This window comes from Stomoxys calcitrans, chromosome 4 (assembly GCF_963082655.1).
Source record: "Stomoxys calcitrans chromosome 4, idStoCalc2.1, whole genome shotgun sequence".
Lineage (NCBI taxonomy): Eukaryota > Metazoa > Arthropoda > Insecta > Diptera > Muscidae > Stomoxys > Stomoxys calcitrans.
In genome coordinates this window covers 157,940,167-157,967,430 of record NC_081555.1, presented here as the reverse complement: position 1 = coordinate 157,967,430, position 27,264 = coordinate 157,940,167, and the positions used below count along the sequence as shown (strand labels likewise).

At 37.8% G+C, this 27,264-nt stretch overlaps 1 protein-coding gene across 5 annotated transcripts in view; it reads left to right on the top strand.

Annotated features, from left to right (window-relative positions):
* The first annotated feature begins 2,769 nt into the window (after window positions 1–2,769).
* LOC106081894 (glutamate receptor-interacting protein 1) overlaps window positions 2,770–27,264 on the top strand; it is a 159,570-nt gene continuing 135,075 nt past the window's right edge. For 2 of the 5 annotated variants that reach the window (XM_059367449.1, XM_059367447.1), the window contains exon 1: window positions 2,770–4,785. In XM_059367449.1, the coding sequence (XP_059223432.1) occupies window positions 4,665–4,785 (121 nt within the window). In that variant the 5' untranslated portion in view covers window positions 2,770–4,664. The remainder of the gene's footprint in view (window positions 4,786–27,264) is intronic. The other 3 variants (XM_059367446.1, XM_059367445.1, XM_059367444.1) reach the window with 3 other exon arrangements.

Genomic DNA, 27,264 nt, shown 5'->3' with positions numbered 1-27,264 from the left:
GTATGGCCCTTGAAGCCTCCATACCTAATAATCCACACCATATTAGGTGTGGAACTAATATGGCCGTAGAGTTATTCTAACCAAATGCAGAAACGCTTCCATTGCAAAAATCTCCGATCATTGAAAGAGAAATAAACGAAAAATTTTGAAATTAAATAATTTTCGCCCTAACAGGTAAAAGATTTGAAAAAATTACTTTTTACTCAAAATAATATGGTCGTTTGAATTGGTAACACTTCGTGTCAACAACTCTGAAAGATTCATACTGGCCGAAATTACAATACATAACTTGTCTTTTTTAGGTTAAGTTAGGTTAGGTTAAAAAGAAGGCTATATTGACTTCATTCCATTAATAGCCTCGTCTTCTCACGATGTGGATCCCCCCATTTGATTTTCGCCGTCCTACCGACCGTTTCGTTGTTCCACAGGGTTGCATGTGCATTTGTCGCCCACGCTCTTAACTCGGACTGCGTCGACCCAAAAGGCTTCGGGTTAACCAAGTTTATTGAAGGCAGTCCTCTGGCCTTCACCGCCTACCCTTCGTCTGCCCTTTCATTACACCTTACTCCGTTATGGCCCGGCACCCAAACGATGTGGATTTTGCCTTCCTCAGAGATGGCGTTAATCTCCTTCTTACACTGCAAGACTGTTCGTGACCTTACCGTCCTGGTTGTTATTGCTCTCATGGTAATTTTACTGTCCGTAAAGATGACCAGACTCGACGTCCTCACGTTAGCACCACACCACCTCACACATTCCGTGATCGCCCAGATATCCGCCTGCGGAACCGTATTATGATCAGGCTGTCTAAAACAGATCTCAGTCCCTGGGTTCTCAATGTAGACCCCCAGACCCATGATAATATGATCTTCCAGATGGCAGATGGATGTATCCGTCAATCCAAGACTTTGCCAGTGTCTGCAGTGCTTCACACTTGACCTCAACGTTCATCTCAGGTATCCGATCGATAACCTCTTCCTTTCCTTCCAGCCTTTCCTATCTTCGCCTCGATGGTATGAGCTGCTTCCATCCTCAATCCATGCTCCCATCGCCTTAAGTCTCATAGGCGCAGTGGCTGCCTCACACTTAATCTGTATGTCAAAGGATGGGATATCTAGAATAGTCTCCAGTGCCCTAGTGGACGTGGTCCTTTTCACTCCACCTACGCCAAGACAACGTGTTCTCTGAACCTGTTGTATGGTCCTTATGTTGCACTTTTTCTCCACACCAGTCCACCAAACTACTGAGGCGTAAGTAATTTTTGCTCTAATCACACTCCTGTAGAGCCAGTGGACTATCCTCGAATTCAGACCCCATTTCGAGCCTACGGTCGTCTACATAGTGCCTAAAATCTGTGAGCCTTCTCAGTACGCTCCTGAATGTGACTCTTCCAATTCAGTCCAATTCCTGTCCAAGATCATACCTAAATATTTGACCTTGTCAGATATCGAAATCGTTTCATAGAGGAAAGGGGGTGCGTTAAATTGGCTCACCTTCGTCTTCCTCGTGAACAGGCATAGTTCAGTCTTCTGAACTATGCCTGGGTCTGGCCCAGTCATATGCCATATGCAAGACCCTTTCAGCCCTTCTGCATAGCTCGTTCGGATCCTTACTCCGTTGAAGTATTATAACATCGTCAGCGTAGCAGACATGTTCAAATCCCTACTCAGTTCGCATCCGTAATAGGTCATTTATGGTGGTCATCCATAGGAGTGGTGATAAAATGTCCCCTGTAGCATGCCTTGTGCCACTTCTCCCTTATATTTATGTCATGGGACACACAATTTATCCACCTGTTCCTTAGCATATGGTTTATCCAGTCACTAAAGACCGGGTCCATCCGGCACTGGTCTAAAGTTTGGATCAGTGTGTCGGTCCGCACATTGTTAAAAGCCCCCTCGATGTCAATGCATACCGCCAGTGTGTATGTTTTGACATCGTGCAGGGCAGTCTCAACCGATCTTCTCTTGACATAACCATGCTGTTTGTATTTGAGCAGTTCGCTGGATGTCCTACTCTTAATTATGATATCCACAATACGTGACATGGTTGTGAGTAGAAAGGACGTAAGGTTTATAGGTCTGTAGGTCTCGCTGGGCTTGGGTATTAATACCACCCTTGTCTCCTGCCAGGGTTTTGGAGTCCCAGACACGTTGTGAAAATATTGCCCAGATGGGGCGTCAGATAGTCTGCCTCCTTCTGTAGTAACGGCTGATATATTCCATCAGGTCCGGATGACTTAAATGGTTTGAAGCTCTTAAATGATTCCTTCACCATTAATTCCGTAATTATATTTGTCTTTTTTTAATTTTTGTGTATTTTTTTTTATATTTTTCCCTGGAAACTCTGTGTTCTGTTCGAAACAACCTCAAAATGTTTGGCTGTTCTAGCAACATGTTTCCATGTTTCAGCAACATTGCGTAGTCAAGACACTAACCAAAATGATTTGGTTAAAATGCAACTCACCTATCAAAACGCAAGCAATGTGTTGGGCATTTCCTGTTGAGCCGAACACGAATGCGGCAGCACAAAAACACGAAGGCGGCAGCACATAAACAAACGGTCAACCCTTTTCACTTAAAACATATGCGAAATTGTAAACAAACCACGAAAGGAAATTCACACACGCACACACAAATAGTCAAACGACAGCACTGCTCTCAGTAAGCAGCGACGTTCGCACATGTGGCAGGCAGCATAGAAGCCAAGCAACATTGATGACAAATCGTTGTTGTGTCTGGCATACGGTGGCATTCAGTGATAAAACGCGAATGAAGCAACAACGTGGTAACGTGGTTGCGGACGGAAACGTGGTTCTTTTCGATTTCTCGCGTTATTGGACATCCAGGAAAACTTACAAAATAAACAATCAAAAAAAATTCCCAACGCCAATGAATCATTTTGTTGTGAGGAAAATGAGCACGCATGGTGAAGTGAGAGGACAATGTAGAAAGTGTAAATGATGAGATGAGAGCCCCGCAACAGTTGTTGTGGTGTGAGATATTTTTGCTGTAAAGTGCAAAAGAAGAAGAAGAAAAATAGAGCAAGCACAAGAAGAGGCGAATCTTCTGCTATGCTTGGCCCCCCTCATCTCATTTAGGGAAGTGAGTGCCAAGTGAGTGTGCGAGTGCGTGTGTTTGTAAGGCCCCCTTAACTTTAGTGTGTGCGTCTGGGGAGACAGAGCATTGAGTGCTCATTGGGGATCAGTGGCGGACAAAGTGTATCATTGTGAAATATCGAGTGGCCACGTGAAGACACAACGTATTCGTGTCGATCGGTCGAATTGGTTTTTGGAAAATTCTTATTGGAAACGGTAAAAGGCCTAGAAAAGTAGCGGATAAACGAACAAGCCCAACAGTAACAACTTGAAAATTATGTGACGTTAAAAATTAATCGAGCGTAACACTATTAAAAGAAGAAGAAGAACAAGAAAATTAAACAACAACAACAAACGAAAAAAAAAACCAAAAGAATTAAATGTTGCAATACAAAAATTGAGAAGCTAATCTAACTGCTACAGTTTGCTTTGGGAAAATTCCAAACGGTTTGTAGCAAAGTGCAAGTGAGTGTGAGCGAATTTAGGGGGATCAACTGGGAAACTACACAAATTTATACATTTTTTGAGTTGAAATTTTTGATTTTCTTACAAACTTTCAGTGTCTACGTAATTTAAAAAATTATATTTTTTTTAATTTATTTTAAATAGCTGAAAAATATAAAAGAACCCCATATCTTTGGTTTTGTGTTCGTAGACATTGCTAAAAGCGTGTGCCAGTTCGTCCGCACGCATGTCTGTCCGTCCGTCCATTTGACTAACGTTCTGTCAGTTAGTAGCAGGCCCAAAGTGCTTTCAGATGAGTGACTGTGGAAGTGTGTTTTGTGTCGTTGCTGCAGTCAATGCCGCCGCTGCCATCCACTAAGTTCATACGGCTTGTCTCGCGTTTCTGTGTGTGTTTTTTTTAGTGAGGGATTTTACATACGACCCATCTCCCCCCTCCCCCTATAGCACAGCCCCAACAGCAGCCAAAATATCATCATAGCCTAAGGCAACAACTACAACAAAATCACAACAAAATATAACAGCAGACAGTTGTAGTAGCAGCAACAGCAGAAATACGGCTATCGACAAAATTTTCATCAACCAGAAAAACAAAAAAACAGAAAAACTCATCCTCTTCACCGCCTCAACAACAGAAAAATTGTCATCGTTCAGCCAAGCGACAACAACAACAAGAAGAAAAAAAATTAAAAGAAAATCAAGAGAAATATTTAAAAATAACTGCAGTTTTTATAAAAACCGAAACGAAACAAAAACCAAAACAGAGCAACACAACAACAACAACCACAGCGAAAATAAAATAACAACAACTATAAAAGCCATGTAGAGATTTTCTTTCCTCTTCTTGGGGCTGCTAGCATATGAGAGGAAAACAAAGTTTGTGTTACATGTAAAAAAAGGCTGAAAACCAAGTTATGAGAAAAAAATAAATAAAAAATTTTTAAAAATTTAAATTTTTTTTTCAAATTCTTCAAAAATTCAAATTACAGTGCCTAAAAAAATGTTGCAAATTTTGAAAATATAATTTATTTTGTAATATTTATACCAAGAGTGAGTTTTAACTTCAAAGAAAAGAAATTTTTCGATTTGAAACTTATTTTTCACAATGAAGCTGTGGAAAACCAAAAAACCCATCAGCTGTGTTTCGGGCCGCAGCGGAGCTCTAAAGAACGATGAAAAACATGACTCCACCAATGGTGCTATGCAATTGGCTCCTATGTTGTCCGGTAAGTTCTCAGTAGTTGTATAACTTTTTGTTATTAAAATTAAATTTATAAAAATTTATACTCTATTTTTTATTTAAATTAAAGTTTTTTAAAATAGTTAAATTTTAAAGAATGCAATAAAAAAATTTTATGACTTTTAAACTCTTGGGGTTTAGTTTCACTTAATTCAAGACAAAAAAAATTGTTTAGTTCGGCCGGGCCCAACTTTGGATACCCACCACCTCGGGTATATATATAAACCACCTTTCGTCATAATCCGGTAATAAATGCATAGGCCAAATTCGACACGGATTTGTAGAACAAAATATTGGTCTTTCTGGTAGCCATATCAAAATATAGATCAATCTGAACCATATACGACACGGATGTCGAAAAACCTAACATAAGTCACAGTGTCAAATTTCAGTGAAATCGGATTAAAAATATGATTTTATGGGGCTAAGACTTTAAATCAAAAGATCGGTCTATATGGCAGCTATATCCAAATCTAGACCGATCTGGGTCAAATTGAAGAGGGCTTCCGAAGGGCCTAACACAACTCACTGTTCCAAGTTTTGGCGAAATTGGACAATAAATGCGCCTTGTATGGGCCCAAAACCTTAAATCGAGAGATCGGTCTATATGGCAGCTATATCCAAATCTGAACCGATCTGTGCTATATTGCTGATATATGTCGAGGGGTCTAAGCTAACTCACTGTCCCAAATTTTGGCGAAATCCTACAATAAAAGCGACTTTTATTGCCTAAAAACCTTAAAGCGAGAGATCGGTCTATATGGCAGCTATATCCAAATTTGAACCGATCTGAGCCAAATTGCAGAGAGATGTCGAGGGGCCTAACTTAACTCACTGTCCCAAATTTCGGTGAAATCTGACAATAAATGCGTCTTTTATGGGTGCAAAACCTTAAATCGAGAGATCGGTCTATATGGCAGCTATATTCAAATCTGAAATTGAACTGGGATGTCGACTGGACTAACACAACTCACTGTCTCAAATTTTAGCAAAATCGGATAATAAATGTGGCTTTTATTGGCCAAAGACCCTAAATCTTCGGATAGGTATGTATGGAGGCTATATCAAGATATTGTCCGATATAGCCAATCTTCGAACTTAACCTGCTTATGGACAAAAAAATCTGTGCAAAGTTTTAGCGTTATTTGTTTAAAGACTGTGGCGTGATTTCACAGACAGATGGGCAGACGGACGGACATGGCTAGATCGTCCTAGATTTTTACGCTGATCCAGAATATATATACTTTATAGGGTCGAAAATGGATATTTCGATGTGTTGCAAACGGAATGACAAAATAAATATACCCGCATACATCGGTGGTGTTTATTGACATTTGTTTTAAATCTCTGGATATCAAAGGTGGGAAAAACAATAGCCGAAAGTCCACATACGAACGGTTCGGGCAAAATAAGAATTCTCTCTATAATGCATTGTGCGGTCCTCTGGCCAATCAATTACCAACGTGTGTGAGTCCTGGAGTGTCTAATATCCCTGACAAACATCTTTACATCGGGAATAAGAAGACGAATATTAGACGAAGAAACACCATGAAAATACCGATCGAACAGCGCTAAACAATCCACATTGCGACGATGTTCAAGGAGGGCAATAGAGTTGGATACCCTACTCTCCCCAATCAACGCCATCGCTCTCCTCTGTATAGTAGCTCCAGGGATGATTTTGAAGCTCCAGCCCATGCATGTAAGTTGTACTCCATTTTCGGCCTTATGAAAGTGCTGTAGATGTTAAGAAGATCAGATGGAGTGTAGTAATTCTTACACCCTTTTAAGGAAGCCTATACACTTGAATGCTTCTTTCGACACTTCAAATACATGTTTAGCCGAACGGTCATTACTTTGTATTTTCATGCTCTGAACATCTAGAGCTTCCGCTTGCTCAATGGATCAGCGAATCGTTTGTGTGACAACAAGCAGCTCTGAGTGCATTAAAATCTAATCGATTCATTCGACCCCACTCAGAAATGGCCAGCAAATCCTTGCAGAGTATATCATCCATAACCCGCCTCTTGTTCTGAATCTCTCGAAGACTCGACCTGTGGTCGAATGACAGAGTTTAATGTCAACCGCAAAAGAGTAAATCGGATTGGTTATATACTGTAGTTGTCAGACCTATAATGTTATATGGTGTTGTGGTCTGGTGGACGGCGCTTCAAAAGTCCACCTACTGCTCAATATTTAACCGTATCCAAAGGATGGTTTGTTTGTGCAACAATACCGCACTGAGGGCGACACCATCTGATGCACTGAACTTAATGCTACATCTTATGCCTCTGGACATTGTGGCTACACAAATTGCAGCGACCACTGCCGTCAGGTTAGGGGAGCTTTCTCATTGGTCATGTGGCGGTTACGGACACTGTGTTATCCTTGGTACAATATTCGATGTTCAAGGCAGTGTGGATTACACTCTAACTGAGCCGCTTTTTGATAAAAAGTACTGTACCACTATTCCTGATAGAACCGATTGGAAACTACGATATCCCTGGTAACAGAAGTTACTTAGACTTCTATACGGATGGTTCCAAACTAAACGACCAGGTGGGCGTTGGGGTGTACTCTAAAGATCTAGAACTGGTCATATCGAAAAGAGTATCTCACCACTGCAGTGTGCATCAGGCGGAGATCCTTACAATTAAGGAAGTGGTGGAATGGACATATAATGTCAAATATCTTCTCAGATAGCCTGGCACCCATTAAATCCCTGGAGAACGTATTTCTGAACACAAAAACCGCCCTCGACTGTCGCAGATTTTGTCAACGAGATGGCTGAACAGTTCAAATTTCGCCTGTTCTGGGTGCAGGGCCTCAGAGATATCCCAGGGAATTGTAAAGCGGAAGATCTTGTGAGACTAGGAACTACCCTACACATTCCGGGGATACTGGAATCTGTGGGTAGCCTCTAGCGACATGTATGCTAAGTTGGACCAGTCCCGAAGGACAACAAATCATAGATGGCCACAAAGAGAGGGCTGTGACCATTCCAAACCTATGTGGCCTAATCTAGACTTGAAGAGGTCTACCGCTTTGCCGTCATCGGCTAGAACAAACGTTTCAGTCATTGTGTCCGTCATGACAGGTCACTGTCTGATCGGAAAACATGCTGACAGACTGAAGGTTGCCAGCAACTATTTTTGCAGAAGCTGTGAGGACATCGAGGAAGAAGAGACTATAGAACACCTTCTGTGTGTGTGTCCCGCACTAGCAGTCGGAAGGAGTTCCACTTTAGGTTCTTATTCCTTTGAGAACCTGTCTGATTTATCGGATGTGAACATTCGCAAGTTATTGGGCTTTTTAAAGCGATCTGGAGGGTTCAACGGTAGGAACTAGAAGGCATCTTACTTCTTCTGTTCCTGTGGTATCACAATGGACGAAAACGTCTGAGTGAGTCTGATGACAGATTCCACTTAAACCTTACCTAACCTAGACCCCTCGAAATCCGTTCCCAGTTAAGATCGGACAGTATTTGAATATAGTTCCCGTATAGAACGATCCCCGATTTAAGATCTTATCTCATTGTGAAATTTGTGCAAGACCCTTCGATATCCATCCAGAGTAATCATTGGTCACCCGATTTCGCTGAAATTTGCCACAGGGAGTTATGCTAGACTAGTCGATATCTGTGCCGATTGTGGTGAAGATCGGACCCTAATTGGATATAACCCCCATTAAAGACGATCCCCCGATTTAAGGGCTTGGGCTAATAAAAGGCGCATGTACTGCCATATATCGCTGAATCCATCCCCGTTCTTCCTTCTAGCGAAGGAAGCTATATTATGGCTATATTTGAATATAGCAGCCATATAGACCGATCTTCCGATTTAAGTTTTTGGACCCATAAACGGCGCATTTATTAACCATATTGAACGTGTTTCGGGAAGCGTCATTCTGCAGACTCTTTATAGAACCTACACCACCACTGTGGTACAGGGTATTATAACTCATTGAGCATTTATTTGTAACACCCAGAAGGATGAGAGATAGACCCATTGATAAGTATGCCGATCGACTCAGAATTACTTTCTGATTCGATTTAGCTATGTCTGTCCAAGTTAATTTGTGTACAAACTACAGGTCGCAATTTTCATCCGATCGTCCTCAAATTTGGCACAGGCATTTTCTTGGGCCTAGAGACGAAGCCTATTGGATATTGGAAAAATTCGGTTCAGATTTGGATATGGCTCCCATATATATTTTTGTCCTATTTGGACTAATATTGCAATTATGTGGTCATTTCTTAACCGATTCCATCGAAATTTGGCAGGAAGGATTTTTTCTTGACTCTAAACATTACTTCATAGAAATCGGTTCAGATGTCGATATAGCCGCCATATCTGTATATCGCCCGATTTTTAATTCTAGAGCCCCTGTAAGCGCATTTATTGATCAATCATGCCAAAATTTTGTGTAATGCTTTCTTCGACGACTCCTTCAATATCTGTAGAGTTTGATCGAAATCGGTTCAGCTCCCATATATATGTTCGTCCAATTTTGAGAAAAATTGCAATAAAATGCCCATTTTTTAACCGATTCTCTCGAAATTTGTCAGAAAGGATTTTCTTATGACTTTTAATATAATCGGGGAATTTCATAGAAATCGGTCCAGATTTAGAGATAGCTGCCGCATATGTATATCGCTCGATTTTCACTTCTTGAGCCACTGAAAGCGCATTTATTGATCAATCATGCCCAGATTTTGTGCAATGCTTTCTTCGACGACAGCTACAATATCTATAGAGCTTGGTCGAAATCGGTTCAGATTTAGATATAGCTCCCATATATATGTTCGTCTGATTTTGAGAAAAATTACAATAAAATGCTCATTTGTTTACCGATTCTCTCGAGATTTGCCAGAAAGGATTTCCTTATGACTGTTAGAATTACTGTTGAATTTCAAAGAAATCGGTTCAGATTTAGATATAGCTGCCATATATGTTTGCCGCCCGATTTTCACTTCTTGAGCCTCTGAAAGCGCATTTATTGCACAATCTTTTCAAAATTTTGTACAATGCTTTCTTCGACGGCTTCTACAATATCTATTGAGTTTGGTCGAAATTGGTTCAGATTTAGACATAGCTTCCATCTATATGTTCGTCCGATTTTGAGAAAAATTGCAATAAAATGGTAATTTGTTTACCGATTCTCTCGAGATTTGTCAGAAAGGATTTTTCTTATGACTTTTAGTACTACCGATGAATGTGATAGAAATCGGTTCAGATTTAGATATAGCTTCTATATATGTATATCGCCCGATTTTCACTTCTAGAGCCACTATAAGCGCATTTATTGACCAATCTTGCAAAAATTTTTCACATCGCTTTCCTGGACGACTACCTCAATATCTAAAACGTTTGGTCGAAATCTCTTCCGATATAGATAAAGCTCCCATATAAATGTTCGTCAGATTTTGGGTAATTTGAAATAATGTTGTCATTTGCTAACCATAGTGATTACAGTTTGAACATTGAATTGAATTGTTTTATAACAAATCTGAAGACATCTCCTCAGGTCCATCAAAATTGTTTCAGAATTATATATAACTTCCACTTTGAACTTATAGGGTAGGTATAGGGTATTATACAGTCGGTACCGCCCGACTTTGGCCTTTCCTTACTGGTTCCTTCACAAATTCACCCCTATTATAGACAAAGTTATTCTTCTAAAGCTTGCTGGACATACCCAAGCAATATTACAATACTTCACTAATGTACATCGTATTGCCAAATAACAAAGTGCAAGATTGATTTATTTAATAATTTAAATGAGACGTATTAAAAATTTTTCTTTTTAATGTCATACTCATATACTTAAACTCATATTTAAATGTTATGCACATACTATCCAATGGAATCCCATTGTAATGTCAATGTATGTGTTTAATTCCTACATGGCAGGAGAACAAAAACTTTTTTTAGAAAAGAAAATTTAATTAAATTCTTAATTGCGCGTACGAATGCCATAAATTCATTAAATGCAATTCACACATACGCAATAATCTTTAGCACATTTCATTTGCTACTCACACTCTCGTATAAATGCGAGAAAAACTGCAAGACTGCTCATATAACAGGCGAACACTTGAATTCATGACATAAAGCCAGGCCACCATTAAAACGTGATGCGGTCTACCCTGAAAACACATCCACTTTGAGCGATAAGCACATACACACGCACACACACTTATCCCTGGATCAACACACATTTGAACACTTCATACGCAATGCGTGCCCAATACAAAACCATTAAGAAAGTACGTTGTTGTTGCCATCTTTTCTTAAAATTTGTAACGAAAATTCATCATTAACTCTTACTCTCTCTCTCACATACACACACACACCAACACAAGCCACCCAACTCATCCACTCAAAATCAGGAAGTTAAGAAATGCAAGTGCATATTGCATTCTTTTCGCTAAATTAAACGACATTCCTCATTTGGTGGATGGCGGCCAGTGTTCCCGCAACGACTCTATGATAGACCATCGTTTTTCTATGTTCCTTTGAAACTTTGTTGTGATGATGACGACGACGACAATGACGTTACAGACCAAAAAGAATCTCTTTTTGATTTTAATCAAATTGTTATCGTCTATTTTTGTTTCCTATTACATTGGGTAGCGCTGGCTATAGTAAAGACGAGGGGTGCATGCTAAGTAGCTGGAAAAAAGTTTTGTCTACATTTTTGGGGAAGCTAATTGGTCTGAAAAAGCTTTTATTGTTGTCTACATAACATAATTCATAATTGATAATTGTTTCTCTGTTGATTGAAAGTAGTCAGCTATTATAATTTAACAGATTTTAAAAGACCTTTTTGCTTTCTATGCACTTTTAAAATAAATATATTGTATTGGGTAGCTGACACGTAGTGTTACCAATTCAAGCAACAAAATTTTTTTGGTATGAAAATATTCTATTCAAGGTCTTGGGCTCATCAAAGCCATACTTTTTAATTGATTTAGTTGAAATTTAGCACAGTGAGCTTTTACAACATTCATGCTCAATATGGTCAGATCGGTGTATATTCAGTTATAGCTGCCTGATCTCCTGATTTAGAATTTTGAACCCATAAAGAAGCATTGATTATCCGATTTAGCTAAAATTTGGAACAATGAGTTCGGTTATGCCTCTCGATATTTGTACCGAGTATGGTAAAGATTGGTCTATATGTTGGTATATCGGTCTTACAACCCGATCTCTAGATTTAAGGTCTTTAGCTCATAAAAGGCGCATTTATTAACTGAGCACGCTCTTACTTGTTCATATTAAATTTATAATTTTTATACCCTCCACCATAAGATGTGGGGTATACTAATTTCGTCATTCTGATTGTAACTACTTGATTCTTGATCGTCGTGAAAATGTATGTCGATCTAGCCACGTCCGTCCGTCTGTCTGTCGAAAGCACTCTAACTTCCGAAGGAGTAAAGCTAGCCGCTTGAAATTTTGCACAAATACTTCTTATTAGTGTAGGTCGGTTGGTATTGTAAATGGGCTATATCGGTCCATGTTTAGATACAGCTGCCATATAAACCGATCTTGGGTCTTGACTTCTTGAGCCTCTAGAGTGCGCAATTCTTATCCGATTGGAATGTAATTTTTCACCACGTGTTTTGTTATAATATCCAACAACTGTGCCAAGTATGGTTCAAATCGGTTCATAACCTGATATAGTTACCATATAAACCGATCTTGGGTCTTGACTTCTAGAGCCTCTAGAGTGCGCAATTCTTATTCGATTTGCCTGAAATTTTGTACGACGGATTCTCTCATGACCATCAACATATGTGTTTATTATGGTCTGAATCGGTCTATATCCCGATACAGCTCCCATATAAATCGATCTCTCTATTTTACTTCTTGAGCCCCCAAAGGATGCAATTCTTATTCGAATTGGCTGACATTTTACACAGGTCTCCAACATATATTTAATTGTGGTCCAAACCGGACCATATCTTGATATCGCTCTAATAGCAGAGCAAATCTTTTCTTATATCCCGTTTTGCCTAAGAAGAGATGCCGGGAAAAAAGACTCGACAAATGCGATCCATGGTGGAGGGTATATAAGATTCGGCCCGGCCGAACTGAGCACGCTTTTACTTGTTTTATATGTGAACTTCGAATGTTTGTTCTTTGCCGCAATCTGCTATAGGTTTTTTTTTTTGAAATCCCATCATTTTCTTGTTAATTCTCCACATGAAATTGCATCACCATCATGAAATAGAAAAGGGAAGTCGGTTTTCATTAGACCACCATTAGAGGCAAAGTTAAATCAAGTTGAGGGGTTTGTTTCTTACTCGCCTCTGACTCCTGTTTGTTTTACTCTTCGTCATTTTGGTTGGTGTTCCCAAGTACTTACTCGTGCACACTGTGCCACATTGGGTGTCATTTCGAATTTAATTTAAATTTATGGCCATTTATAGGCTTTGGGCTTTTGCTTGCTCGTACTACTGCAAGCTTTGTGATGTACTCGTTCGCTCATCAGAGTTGATTGTCTTTATGGGATTGTTTATGACCCCCGGCTCGTGTATGAGTCGAGGCGATTTCAAGTGAATTGCGTCAAGCAATGCAGCAAAGCTATCAACATCATCCGCATCCCAGTTGCCTCCAACTCTACGAATGAAACCATCCATCCCTCCCAGAGTATTAACATTTCTATTAATGGGCCATTTGTCTGTGCCATGTCATTAGACGTACCGAGCAAATCCAACAAAGACGGCGAATGCAAGCAACTGATATTGAAATTTATATGTCTCAGATTTGTCCCAATCATAATTTACATGACATTTTGCTTTGTTGTGGTGGTGTGCGTTTGGTGGGATGGTAGTGGTGTTTATTGAAGACGGACGGACCTACGAAATGCCCCAAATGGTTAAGATTAATGGGCTTTTGTGTGCGTGTGTGATTTGTAAACGCGTTACGCATGCCAATTGTCATATTAAGGCAATTTGATTTGAATTTGATGATGTAAGTAATTTGGTTTGAAAATGCTAAAATAAGAAGGAAAAGCACAGGGAAATAATTAATAAACAGTTTTGGGAAAACTATATGCATTGGTATATAAATATAGCAAATTTTAGCAGATCACACTGTAGACCGAGTCCAAAATAAAATCCCAATTTGCTATAATAAAAATGGATATCAATGTTGTTAGTATACCTTCAAAAATATTGCAAATATAAAATTCCAAAAATAGTTATAGCATCTCATATGATGCCAGGAATTTGGAATTTGTATCCGCATACAATCACCCATATGAATTTTGGTTATAAAAATGCACACGGGAAAGAAATTCAAAATGAAATTCACAAACGTTTTGTGGGTAATTTGTTTTAATTGGGTAACCAAGTGTCGTAGTTGCCATCGTTGTCGCCTTCATATGTGAAATAAATTGTTTTTGTTTCCCATTTTACAACAACAAAACACCCACCAAAAATAAGAGCTCACGCAAAGTAAATCTAACCGGACACAGTGTGGCGACAATTTTCATGTTATCTGGTCATTTTCGGTTGGGCGATGGACAATGACAATTTATTTGTAAGTTTAAATTTAATTAATCATACAACATGGTGTATTGCGAAAGTCAAAAGTGTGACATTTGTTGTGATATATGACCCATGACGAAGGTCCTTGGGTGACTGACTGAGCTACATGGTAATTGGAATTTTAGGATAATTTAATGATGCAGAGAAGAAAAATGGAAAAACAAGAACGACAGTGGGAAAGGGAAAATATTAAACAAGTAAAAAGGCGTTAAGTTCGGCCGGGCCGAACTTTGGATACCCACCACCTCGGGAGTATATGTAAACCACCTTTTATCAAAATTCGGTGAAAATTGCATATCATTGTTTAATTGTGTATAACAAAATATTGGTCTTTTTAGTTGTTATATCTAAAAATAAACCGATCTGAACTATAAACGTCACGGATGTCGAAAAGCATAACATAAGTCAGTGTGTCAAATTTCAGTGCCATCGGATTAAAAATGCGCCTTTTATGGGGCCAAGAATTTAAATCGAGAGATCGGTCTATATGGCAGCTATATGCAAATCTTGATTGATCTAGACCAAATTGCAGAAATATGTGGAGGGGCTTAACTTAACTCTTTGTCCCAAATTTCGACAAAATCGGACAGCAAATGTTTTATGGCCCCAAAACCTAAAACCGAGAGATCGGTCTATATGGCAGCTATATCCAAATCTGGGCCGATCTAAGCCAAATTGACGAAGAATGTCGAAGGGCTCAACGCAACTCACTGTCCCAAATTTCAGCAAAATCAGATAATAAATGTGGCTTTTATGGGCCTAAGACCCTAAATTGGAGGATCGGTCTATATGGCAGCTATATCCAAATCTGAACCGATATGAACCATATTGACGGAAGATGTCGAAGGGCCTTAGATAACTCACTATCCCGAATTTCAGCAAAATCAAATAATAAATGTGGCTTTTATGGGCCTAAGACCCTAAATTGGAGGATCGGTCTATATGGCAGCTATATCCAAATCTGAACCGATCTGAGAACCTATATCTGGGCCAAATTGACGGAGGATATCGAAGGGCATAACACAACTCACTGTCCCAAATTTCAGCAAAATCGGATGATAAATGTGGCTTTTATTGGCCTAAGACCCTAAATCGGCGGATCGGTCTATATGGGGGCTATATCAAGATATAGTCCGATTTAGCCCATCTTCGAACTTAACCTGCTTATGGACAAAGAAAGAGTTTGTGCAAAGTTTCAGCTCAATATCTCTATTTTTGAAGACTGTAGCGTGATTTCAACAGACAGACGGACAGACGGACGGACATGTCTAGATCGTCTTAGAATTTACGCTGATCAAGAATATATATACTTTATTGGGTCGGAAATGGATATTTCGATGTGTTGCAAACGGAAGGACAAAATGAATATACCCCCATCCGTCGGTGGTGTGTAAAAAAAAAAGATTGAAATAAAAGATGAAAAATAACTATAAAATAAAATAAAATAAAATAAAGTAAAATAAAATAAAATAAAATAAAATAAAATAAAATAAAATAAAATAAAATAAAATAAAATAAAATAAAATAAAATAAAATAAAATAAAATAAAATAAAATAAAATAAAATAAAATAAAATAAAATAAAATAAAATAAAATAAAATAAAATAAAATAAAATAAAATAAAATAAAATAAAATAAAATAAAATAAAATAAAATAAAATAAAATAAAATAAAATAAAATAAAATAAAATAAAATAAAATAAAATAAAATAAAATAAAATAAAATAAAATAAAATAAAATAAAATAAAATAAAATTAAATAAAATAAAATAAAATAAAATAAAATAAAATAAAATAAAATAAAATAAAATAAAATAAAATAAAATAAAATAAAATAAAATAAAATAAAATAAAATAAAATAAAATAAAATAAAATAAAATAAAATAAAATAAAATAAAATAAAATAAAATAAAATAAAATAAAATAAAATAAAATAAAATAAAATAAAATAAAATAAAATAAAATAAAATAAAATAAAATAAAATAAAATAAAATAAAATAAAATAAAATAAAATAAAATGAAATGAAATAAAATGAAATGAAATAAAATAAAATAAAATAAAATAAAATAAAATAAAATAAAATAAAATAAAATAAAATAAAATAAAATAAAATAAAATAAAACAAAATAAAATAATATAAAATAAAATAAAATAAAATTATATAAAATAAAATAAAATAAATTTCAAATTTTCAAATCGGATTAGAATTGTGCCCTCTAGTGGCTTAAGAAGTCAAGATCCAAGATCAGTTTATATGATAGCTGTATCAAAATATGACTGATATGATCCATTTACAATCCCTACCTACACTTATAAAATGTATTTGTGCAAAATTTCAAGCGGCTAGCTTTACTCCTTCGAAAGTTAGCGTGCTTTCGACACACAGACGGACGGACATGGCTAGATCGACTTAAAATGTCATGACGATCAAGAATGTATACACTTTATGGGGTCTTAGACGAATATTTCGAGGAGTTAAAAACAGAACGACGAAATTAGTATACCCCCATCCTATGGTGGAGGGTATTAAAATCCGAAGATCGATTTATATAGAAGCAATATCGATGCACAGACCAAATAAAACCAATGTTAATAAAGACAGTTGGAAGTCGTGAGAGAAATCATTGTACAACAAGTTAGTCTAATCGGATGTAAATTGCGCCTTCTATAGGCGCAATCTTTCTTAAAGGCTACATTCAGCGTCGGATTGCTTATTTTTGTTTAGTTTTGCAAAAAAAAAAAATAACATTTGCGATTGTATCCATTGGAAAAAATATAAATCGATATTCAGTCAAACAATTTAATATCGATATTTTGCCAGCTCTTGCTCTTACGTAGAGTAAACTGTCCATCGGGGCATTAACTACCAGTACGGTAAGTTCACGAACAGTCTTGGAGTGTAAGAAGGAGTATGACGCCCTCTATGAGAATGGCACAATCCGCATTGATTAGGTGCCGGGTCTTAGCGGAGTAAGGGGGAATGAAAGAGCACACGAAATAGCAATCTGCGACTCCATAAAATACCTATATTCTTCACCATCACGACATTCTGAATCGATATAGCCATGTCCGTCCGTCCCTCTGGCGAAATTAACCTTCGAACGAAGGAAGACATTCTCCTGAAATATTGCACAGATAATTGCAGATGTAGGCCGTTGGGGAATGTAAACATGTTATAGCCTCCATATAAACGGATTCTCAAGTTTGACGTTTTTAGCCCCTAGAAGCTTACTTTTTTGTCCGATTTAATGTCTGAGTTTTTTGTTGTAACCTACAACATTCATGGTAGGTATGGTCCAACTAGGTATATAATCCGATATTTTTCTTTAGGAATGGCGAATTTCGCTCGTAGTGTTGTGTTATGACTTCCAACAGGTTTGCGTACTTTTAGGTTAGGTTAGGTGTAAGTGTCAGTCTGTCATCAGACCCACTTAGACTGTTTCGTCCATTGTGATACCACAGGGACAGAAGAAGGAAAATTGGTTCTAGTTTCTAGCGTTGAACCATCCAGATCGCTTTACATCAGCTAAATCAGACAGGTTCCCAAAGAAATGAGAACCTAAAGTGGAACTCCTTCTGACTGCTAGTGTGGAACACATATACAGAAGGTGTGCTATAGTCTTTTCTTCTTCGATGTCCTCACAGCTTCTGCAAAAGTCGTTGCTTTCAACCTTTAGTCTGTCAGCATGTTTTCCGATTAGATAGTGAACTGTCATGACGGACACAATGACTGAGACGTCTGCTCCAGCCAGTGACAGCAAAGCGGTAGACCTCTTCAAGTCTAGATTAGGCCACAAAGGTTTGGAATGCTCACAGCCCCATCTTTGTGACTATGTATTATTCGTTGTTCTTCGGGCCTGGTCCTGAAAACTTGGCTTACACGTCGCTAAAGGCATACCCACAGATTCTAGTTTCTCTGGAATGTGTAAGGTAGTTCCTAGTCCCGCAAGCTCGCCCGCTTTACAATTCCCTGGGTTATCTCTGTGGCCCGGCCTCCGGGACAGGTGAATTTTGAACTGTTGAACCATCTCGTTGAGAGATCTGCGATAGTCGAGGGCGGTTTTTGTGTTCAGAAATACGTTCTCCAGGATTTCATGGCTGCCAGGCTGTCTGAGAAGATATTTATACCAATCGGCGTAATGACGTTATATTTTAGCCATTTCACCACTTCCTTAATTGCAGGGATCTCCGCTTGATACACATTGCCGTGGTCGGGTAATCTTTTTGATATGACCATTTCTAGATCTTTAGAGTACACCCCAAAGCCCACCAGTTCGTTTAGTTTGGAGCCATCCGTATAGAAGTCTATGTAACTGCAATTACCAGGGATATCGTAGTTCCAATCGATTGACAAAGCTCTCCTGGGCGTCTAGTTTGAAACCATCCGTAGGGGATATCGTTGTTCCAGTTTGTTCTATCAGGAATATTGGTACAGTACTTTTTATCAAAAATCGGTTCAGGTAGGGTGTAATCCACACTGCCTGGAACATCGGATATTGTGTCAAGGATAAAACAGTGTCCGTAGCCACCACATGATCAAAGAGAAAGCTCTCTTAACCTCATGGCAGTGGTCGCAGCAATTTGTCTGGCCACAATGTCCAGAAGCATTAGATGTAGCATTCAATTCAGTGCATCAGATGGTGTCGTCTTCAGTGCGGATGTGATCCACAAACAAACCATCATTTGGAGTCGGTTGATTATTGAAGTGGCGTCCACCAGATCACAACACCATATAGCATTATAGGTCTGACATTGCGCACAGTTAACCTTGCCCAAATAAATAGTTCCCATATATATATCAAAATTCCGATTAGATTTCTATGGCCCCTAGAAGCTTCCATAGTTGCCTGATTTGGAAAAAAGTTTTGTAGGTAAAGTGAACATATGCCCTTCAACCAAGTTCATTTGCAGACATTTTTAGCAGAATCCATGGCGGTGGGTTCCTAAAAGTGGATCCATCAAAATTGGTTCAGAATTAGATATACCTCCCACTCTGTACTTATAGGGTAGGTGTAGGGTATTATAAAGTCGGCACCGTCCGACTTTTGCCTTTTATTGCTGGTTTCGTAATACTGATGTGCTACTATCCATATTTATTTGCATACTATTCTTATTCCCATCCTTGGCGTAATTTATAATGTTTTTCAATAAAGTGGCGCCTTTTCAAATTCCTATTGAACTACGTAATATGAAGCTGAAAGCAAAAAATGGCTTCTTTGGCAAGTCAATAAAACCAACATAGCATGCAATTAATCACTTCATTGGACAGAAAAAACAATGCATGTCTCCCATAAAAACACAAAAAGAACAAATAAAAATATTCAAGTGCACTACTGCAGTACTCTGAATATAAAAACATTTATGACTCCATAATGACAGATTTCTCAAAAGAACATGACAAAAATGTTACCGATCACCATGAAGTAAGAAAAATAAAAAAATCCCACTCTTGTACAAGGACTTCACACATAACATGCCAGTTCAAAGAGCCTCCAGAGATGGGAAATTATCTTCACGATGACAAAGGGTAATTAAAACATTGAGTTATGCGAACATCAACACAAACAAATTGTTAAACAACCAAAGGGAGAGTGAGAGAGAAAGAGAGCGGTATGATACAAGTAAATTTTATGGTTTTAATGACATTTCCTTGAAATGTAGTATAGGCAACAGCACTTCGTTATAATAAAATCTCAATTAATTTAAATGTTGAGAGCACATCATGTATAAATCCTCAGTGGAGGAGTTGAGTATTTTATGACATTGGTATGATGATCATACTCGTAGTTAAACAAACACCAGACAGACACAAGGGAAGACAAGGGATTTCATTGACATACCATTTCGATGGAGTTCAAATGTTGTGTAGCTGAGAAAACAATTGACATCTGGCCTCTGCATTGGTGCAATACATTCGTTTCGACTACTTCTACCATTGCGGTAATGGTGAGTGAAGACACCATACCAACTCACCCAGCTGAGTTTCAAACGTGTAGGAGTTGACATATAGTTAATACTTTGTTCAATACTTTCTCATGTGTACATATGTTGCATGTTTGGACTAAAGGCAGATTTAACTTCTTTTTACTATGTAAAAGTGTTTTTGTGCGGTAGTAGTATTGGGATGGCTGCCCTTATCTGTCAATTTAGATAAATAGAATATTGCATTACAAATGTATCAAGTATTTGTGAACTCTTTGACAATTGCTACCAGAGATTACGAGGATAAGACAATAAGTGGGGATTATATTTATGATATGTTTTTTCAGCTGTGAATTTTGTATTCTAGCACTAGCGGCTATTTGCCGTTAACAATACCTTTAAATTTTGGACATGTGATTTGTAAGAAGAACGGGCATATGACAATATGAGGATCAAATGAAAGGTACTTAGAAGTAGTATACGCATCGAATAAACAAAATGTATCCACGATTGTCTGGGGGGCTGTCACACCTCCAAAATCACCCCAAATCATACATGCAGATCCAACGGGGCAATATGCAATTCAAATGAAAAGTCTTCCGAAGTATGTGAACTACAAATCATTACTAATAATGGATATTGCAACAAAAACAAGTAAAAGCGTGCTAAGTTCGGCCGGGCCGAATCTTATATACCCTCCACCATGGATCGCATTTGTCGAGTTCTTTTCCCGGCATCTCTTTTTAGGCAAAAAAAGGATATAAGAAAAGATTTGCTTTGCTATTAGAGCGATATCAAGAGATGATCCGGTTTGGACCACAATTAAATTATATATTGAAGACCTGTCTAAAACGTCAGGCAATTCGAATAAGAATTGCACCCTCTAGAGGCTCAAGAAGTAAAATAGAGAGATTGATTTATATGGGAGCTGTATCGGGCTATAGACCGATTCAGACCATAATAAACACGTATGTTTATGGTCATGAGAGAATCCGTTGTACAAAATTTCATTCCAATCGGATAATAGGCTCAAGAAGTCAAGATCCCAGATCGGTTTATATGACAGCTATATCAGGTTATGAACCGACTTGTTCTTTATTTGACATAGTTGTTGAAAGTAACAATAAAAAACGTCTTGCGAAATTTCAGCCAAATCGGATAGGAATTGCGCCCTCTAGAAGCTCAAGAAGTCAAGTCCCCAGATCTGTTTATATGACAGCTATATCAGGTTATGAACCGATGTGAACCATATTTGGCACAGTTGTTGGATATCATAACGAAATACTACGTGCCAAAATTCATTCAAATTGGATAAGAATTGCGCCCTCTAGAGGCTCAAGAAGTCAAAATCCAAGATCGGTTTATATGGCAGCTATATCAAAACATGGAGCGATATGGCCCATTTACAATACCAACCGACCTACACTAATAAGAAGTATTTGTGCAAAATTTCAAGCGGCTAGCTTTACTCCTTCGGAAGTTAGCGTGCTTTCGACAGACAGACGGACGAATGGACGGACGGACATGGCCGGATTTCGCTTTTGGGACGAGCTCAATGATAGGAGATTTTTGCAATGGAAATGGAAAGTCAGAGATCACAACTTACACCAACCACTGACGAATGCGTTTCGTCATTTGGTTAGAGTAACTTATATTAGGTTTGGAGGTTTCAAGGGCCATACGATGGTAGGTCGTACTTATATCGAATATACCGCGAAAACGTGTCTACGATGTAAGCACGACTCTAACACATGTCTGACACCTTTCACATTAGCTGTTCTTTTCCACTGCATATATTTTCTTTGTAGTGATAAACCTTTTCTCTATACAGCTACTTAGCTTCCATGGCATACTCATGACATTTGTCTGCATCTTTTGGAAGTTGTATTGATGGCTACTCGCTGCTGCTCCGTGTGCCCAGGTTCAAATCCCTGTCGGACTCTGTCTAAATTTTATTTTCAAGTTATTTTGCCTGTTAGGGTGAAGATCATTTAATTTCACAATTTTTCATTTGCTTCTCTTTCGAGACGAACTCAATGATTGAAGATTTTTGCAATGGAAAAGCCGGAGATCATAACAAACATCAACCACTGTGGGAAGCATTTCGTCAGTTTATTTTTGATCGTCATAAAACAGTAAGACCATGCAACGATGTTCCTGTGTCTGTCCGTCCGTCTGTTTTAATCACGCTACAGCTTTCAAAAATTGAGATATTGAGCTGAAATTTGGTCTTACGCCCATAACTGCTGTATTTAATATCCGATATTGCTGAAATTCGAACCAGCGAGTTGTTTTAAGCCTCCCATCATCCGACCTCAATATGATACCAATAGGATCATATTTAGATAGAGCTGTCATATAGAACTATCCTCTCGACGGACGAAGATTACACTATACAAGAAACTGATACCACCTGTGCTGTTATATGGTTCTGAAGCATGGGTACTTGTGAAAGCAGATGAGGCAGTGCTTGGAGTATTTGAGAGAAAGATTCTTCGTTAAATATATGGACCAGTTTGCGTAAATGGAGAATATAGGCGACGTATGAACCACGAGCTGTATGACGACGATAGTATAGTTACACGCATCAAAATACGTCTGCGTTGGCTAGGTCATGTTGTCAGAATGGATGAAGAAGCTCCAGCAAAGAAGTCTTTTGAAGGCAAACACGGTGGTACACGCAAACCGGGAAGACCAAAAGCCCGATGGAAAAATCAAGTTGTGGGAGACACCTCCAAACTTGGTGTCCGAGGTTTTAGAATGAGCGCAGAAGATCGAGGCGCTTGGAACGCTATTCTACGTTCGGCTAGCGGAACAAATATTCTGTCATAGCCATTTAAAGTAAAGTATAGACCGATCTTTAAATTTAGGGTTTTAATTCCATAAAAAGCGGGTTTATTGCCTGACTTCGATGAATTTTTTGTCCTCTATAAGAGTTGTCGGGATTTGAATTAAAGATGATGTAGATTAGCTCATATTTGGATATCATTAGAGATATAATAGTGGAGTTATAATAAACTAGGATGATTAATATCTTGTGGTGGGTATTCAAAGTTCTTAACATGTTTTTTCTAGTTTTTCAATCTAGTCATAAGGTTGTCATCTTTAGATAATCTTAACAAATATTATTACAACAATATCATGTCAAAACATCATGAGGAAAGCAAAAAAAAAAACAATCAATCTATCGTTACATACTCGCTTACATCAAACTTGAGAACTTCTTTGTTTTTTTCCAAACAAAATTTTCCTTGTTTTGGTCATTCATTACTTAATTCATTCAATTCCATCAAGAATCATCCACAACGATTGTTGTTTTTATTTTTATTTTGTAATTATTGTGACATTTCCAATGAATGTTCGTTCGTTCGATTTTGCTCTCAGCTCGATTAGAAGTGATCAATAGTTCAATTTGGATTTTCAGTTTGCTTCAATAACAGCCAATATCTCGTAATAAAAGTCAGTGGAACGAAGAAAAAAAGCTGGAGGAGGAGGAAAACCACAACGCCCACTCAAAACAAATGGCAGCATGACTTCTTTAGCTACTATGCGTTAGCGTTATTATAGGAAGCCAAGAGCGATATTTTTAAATGTGTGCCAAGTATGCCATTTAATTGAGGGACAAATGTCGTCTTATTTTTGCTTCTTCTTTTTTTTTAAAGAAATACTACAACAGTTTTATGGGAAAATATTTTGTGTAATTATTTTTTTTTATAAAAATCATTGAAAAAAGGCGACTATTTCAAATATTTCTGGGAGTAAGAAATACTTTTGGGAGAAGCCATTTGATGACATTTCGATGATATATGGGAATTTCATAAAATTTCTGTGTGAATTTTAATGGAATCACTTTAGAATTCTCAATTAATACAATAATGTCAAAGACAAAAACTGTGATCATACAAGCAGAACCAAATGTATATTCAATAGGCTTATTTGGCAATGAATTGAAGAAGAAATATTTGCTCTCGAACACTGCAAGAAGTACCTCGGATTTATAAGTTTAAGAAGTATCTCGGGCTTATAAGTGCAGTAAATTGTTTAGAAGCCATTGGGGCTTTAAGATTTAAACGGCAGAACTACCAAATTCGCACTTTATATATTGACAGGCAGATCAAAACTTCCATATTGTGAAAAACGTTTCATTTAAAGAGAAGGAACAAGAAATACAACATTTAATCCTCCCATTAAATGTCCAAAATATAGGGAAATGAAAATGCATAAATGCTTGGCCATGCCCTCAATGAATCAAAATCAAAGAACATCTTCAACCCAATGAGCAAGTACACAACCAACAACCATTAATCCAAACGGCAAAAACAATTTTTGATGAAAATACTAGCATTTTAAATATTTGAAGGATTTTTCACACATCATTAAGAAGCGAGTGAAAGAACATGAATGCGATCACAGCAGCACTAGCATAATGAAAAATGGGATATTCAAAAATTTAAACAGTCACAAATTAAACTTCGAAGAGAAATTATTAGTCGAGTCGAAGTGAAGTCAAACGACAGAAATCTGTTCCCTAGGGCGCTAGCAGAGAGACGAAGTGTGAGAACGGAATGTCAGCCGGAAAAAGCATTTACCCTTAAATGTATAGAAAAACAATATGAGCTGAAAGCAGAAGTGAAAAATCTCATAATCGTAAAAGTTTACATTGCCAACAACATCATCATCATCCTCATAAGCATCGACAAAAATTTAAATCCTTTGGCTAGGAAAAGATTTCATCAACACCCTGTCAAATGCTTTACCATTCTTTCTCTGGGGGGAGTGGGAGAAACAATTGTTGAGGCATACTGCAAGCAGGAACAGTAGAAACAATTCATGGCATAGCTTCCTGAAGATATAAGGGTGTTACGAAAAAAAAAAAAAATTTGTAAATTAATCAAAAATCGAAATCTATAAAAAAATTATGTGAGTAGTAGGGGACAGTAGGAATTCGAGTAAAACAAATTTCATAAATTAGGCATATTGAAAAGCAAGAAAGCTTTTTACTTCATATGATGTTTATTAAAATATAAAGAATTTCAATATTCAAAGATTTTGAAAATTATTTTACGTTATCATTTTTTCCCAAAAGGGGAAGAGTCGAGCTAATTTGACCAAGGCAAAGAATATCACAAGAAATGAAGGATTTTTATGTCATACAAGCTGGACCGGGCCCGCTCCGCTGCTTCCATTTTTACTTTATATGGAACAAAATTTTTCTTGGAAAACATTTTTTTCGACAATTAAAGAGCTTTTAGTGAAATACCATGCTACGAAAATAGTATATCGCTTGACAAACAATATAAGTGACAATATAAGTGCGTTTATCTGAATCCCATATGATCTTTATCGGTCTACGAATTTAAGTTTGGATGTAAGGTGTACTCCATTCTAAAAAAATACTTTATTTCAGTCCGATATTCTCATGATGTCTGATTCAGGGGTATTTTCGGGTGTGAGGCGATTCCCCAGACACTTGGCCCTGAAAAAATATCAGTATCGTGCTCTTCTTCAAATACCATTTGCAATCTCTACATTGCCATTGATTTTGAGGGGAAGTTTACAGGATGAGGCGTCCCCCAAACACATGGTCCCAAAATTGGTTATCAAATTCGTTTGATAATCTTAAATACCATTCATTTGAGCCACATATTGGCATGGTCGAAAAATGTTTACCCTTTGGGGGTGTTTTGGGGAAGAGGTGATGCCCTAAATACATGGTCCTACATTTTGGATATCCAATTCGTATTATACTCCCAAATACCTTTAATTGAGCCCCATATTGCTATGGCCAGTAAAAAATAGCTGTTTGTGGGGTATTTGGGGAGAGGGGTAGACCCCCAGAAAATTGGTCCCGAAAGTGGGTATCAATTCTTACTCTGCCCCCAATACCTTTCATTTAAGCCTCACATTGACATGGTCTGTTTAATATGCCTGATTTAGGGGTGTTTTGGGGAGTGGGGTGGTCCCCCAATCACTAAGCCCTTAAAATATATCAGCAACGTGCTCTATTCTCATATATTTGAACCCCATATTGCCAATGGCCTAAAAATTGGATATCAAATTCGGTTTTCTAATCTCCAATTCCATTCAATTAAACCCCTTATTGAAAAAACCAGCAAATATGTTCGGTTTGAGGTATGAGCCCTAAAAACTTTGATTATCGAGCTTCATAGTCTTGCAGACCCAAATTGTCTTGGTGAGCAAATATTTGCTACTTGGGGGTTGTTATGGTGGTGGGATGTCCCCTAGACAGTTGGTGCCGAATGTTGATGTCAGATTCATGTTCTACTCCCAAATACCCTTCATTTGAGCTCCATTTTTCCATAGCCGGCCAACATGACCGGTTTGGGGGGTGTTTTGGAGGATGGGGCGGCAGCTCAGTGATTTGGCTTTGAAAATATATTGGGTTGCCCAAAAAGTAATTGCGGATTTTTCATATATTCGGCGTTGACAAATTTTTTCATAGCTTGTGACTCTGTAATTGCATTCTTTCTTCTGTCAGTTATCAGCTGTTACTTTTAGCTTGCTTTAGAAAAAAGTGTAAAAAAGTATATTTGATTAAAGTTCATTCTAAGTTTTATTAAAAATGCATTTACTTTCTTTTAAAAAATCCGCAATTACTTTTTGGGCAACCCAATACATCAGATTCGTGTTCTATTCTTAAATACCTCTTATTTGAGGGTGTTGTTATGGGGGTGGGGTGGCTCCATAGACACTTTTTCCGAACATTTATATCTCATATGCTTCGTGCTTTACTTCCAGAGACAGAGACCTTTCATTTGAGCCCCATATTGCTATGGTCGTAAATTTGTCCTCTTTGGGGTATGTTCTCGGGTATGGGCGGCCCCCCCAAACACTTGGCCCCTCATCTGGATATCAGATTCGTATTCTACACTCAAATACCTTTTATTTAAGCCCCATATTTCCATGGTCAGTAAATATGTCCAGTTTGGGGGGTGTTTTGGGGAAGTGGTGGACCCCCAG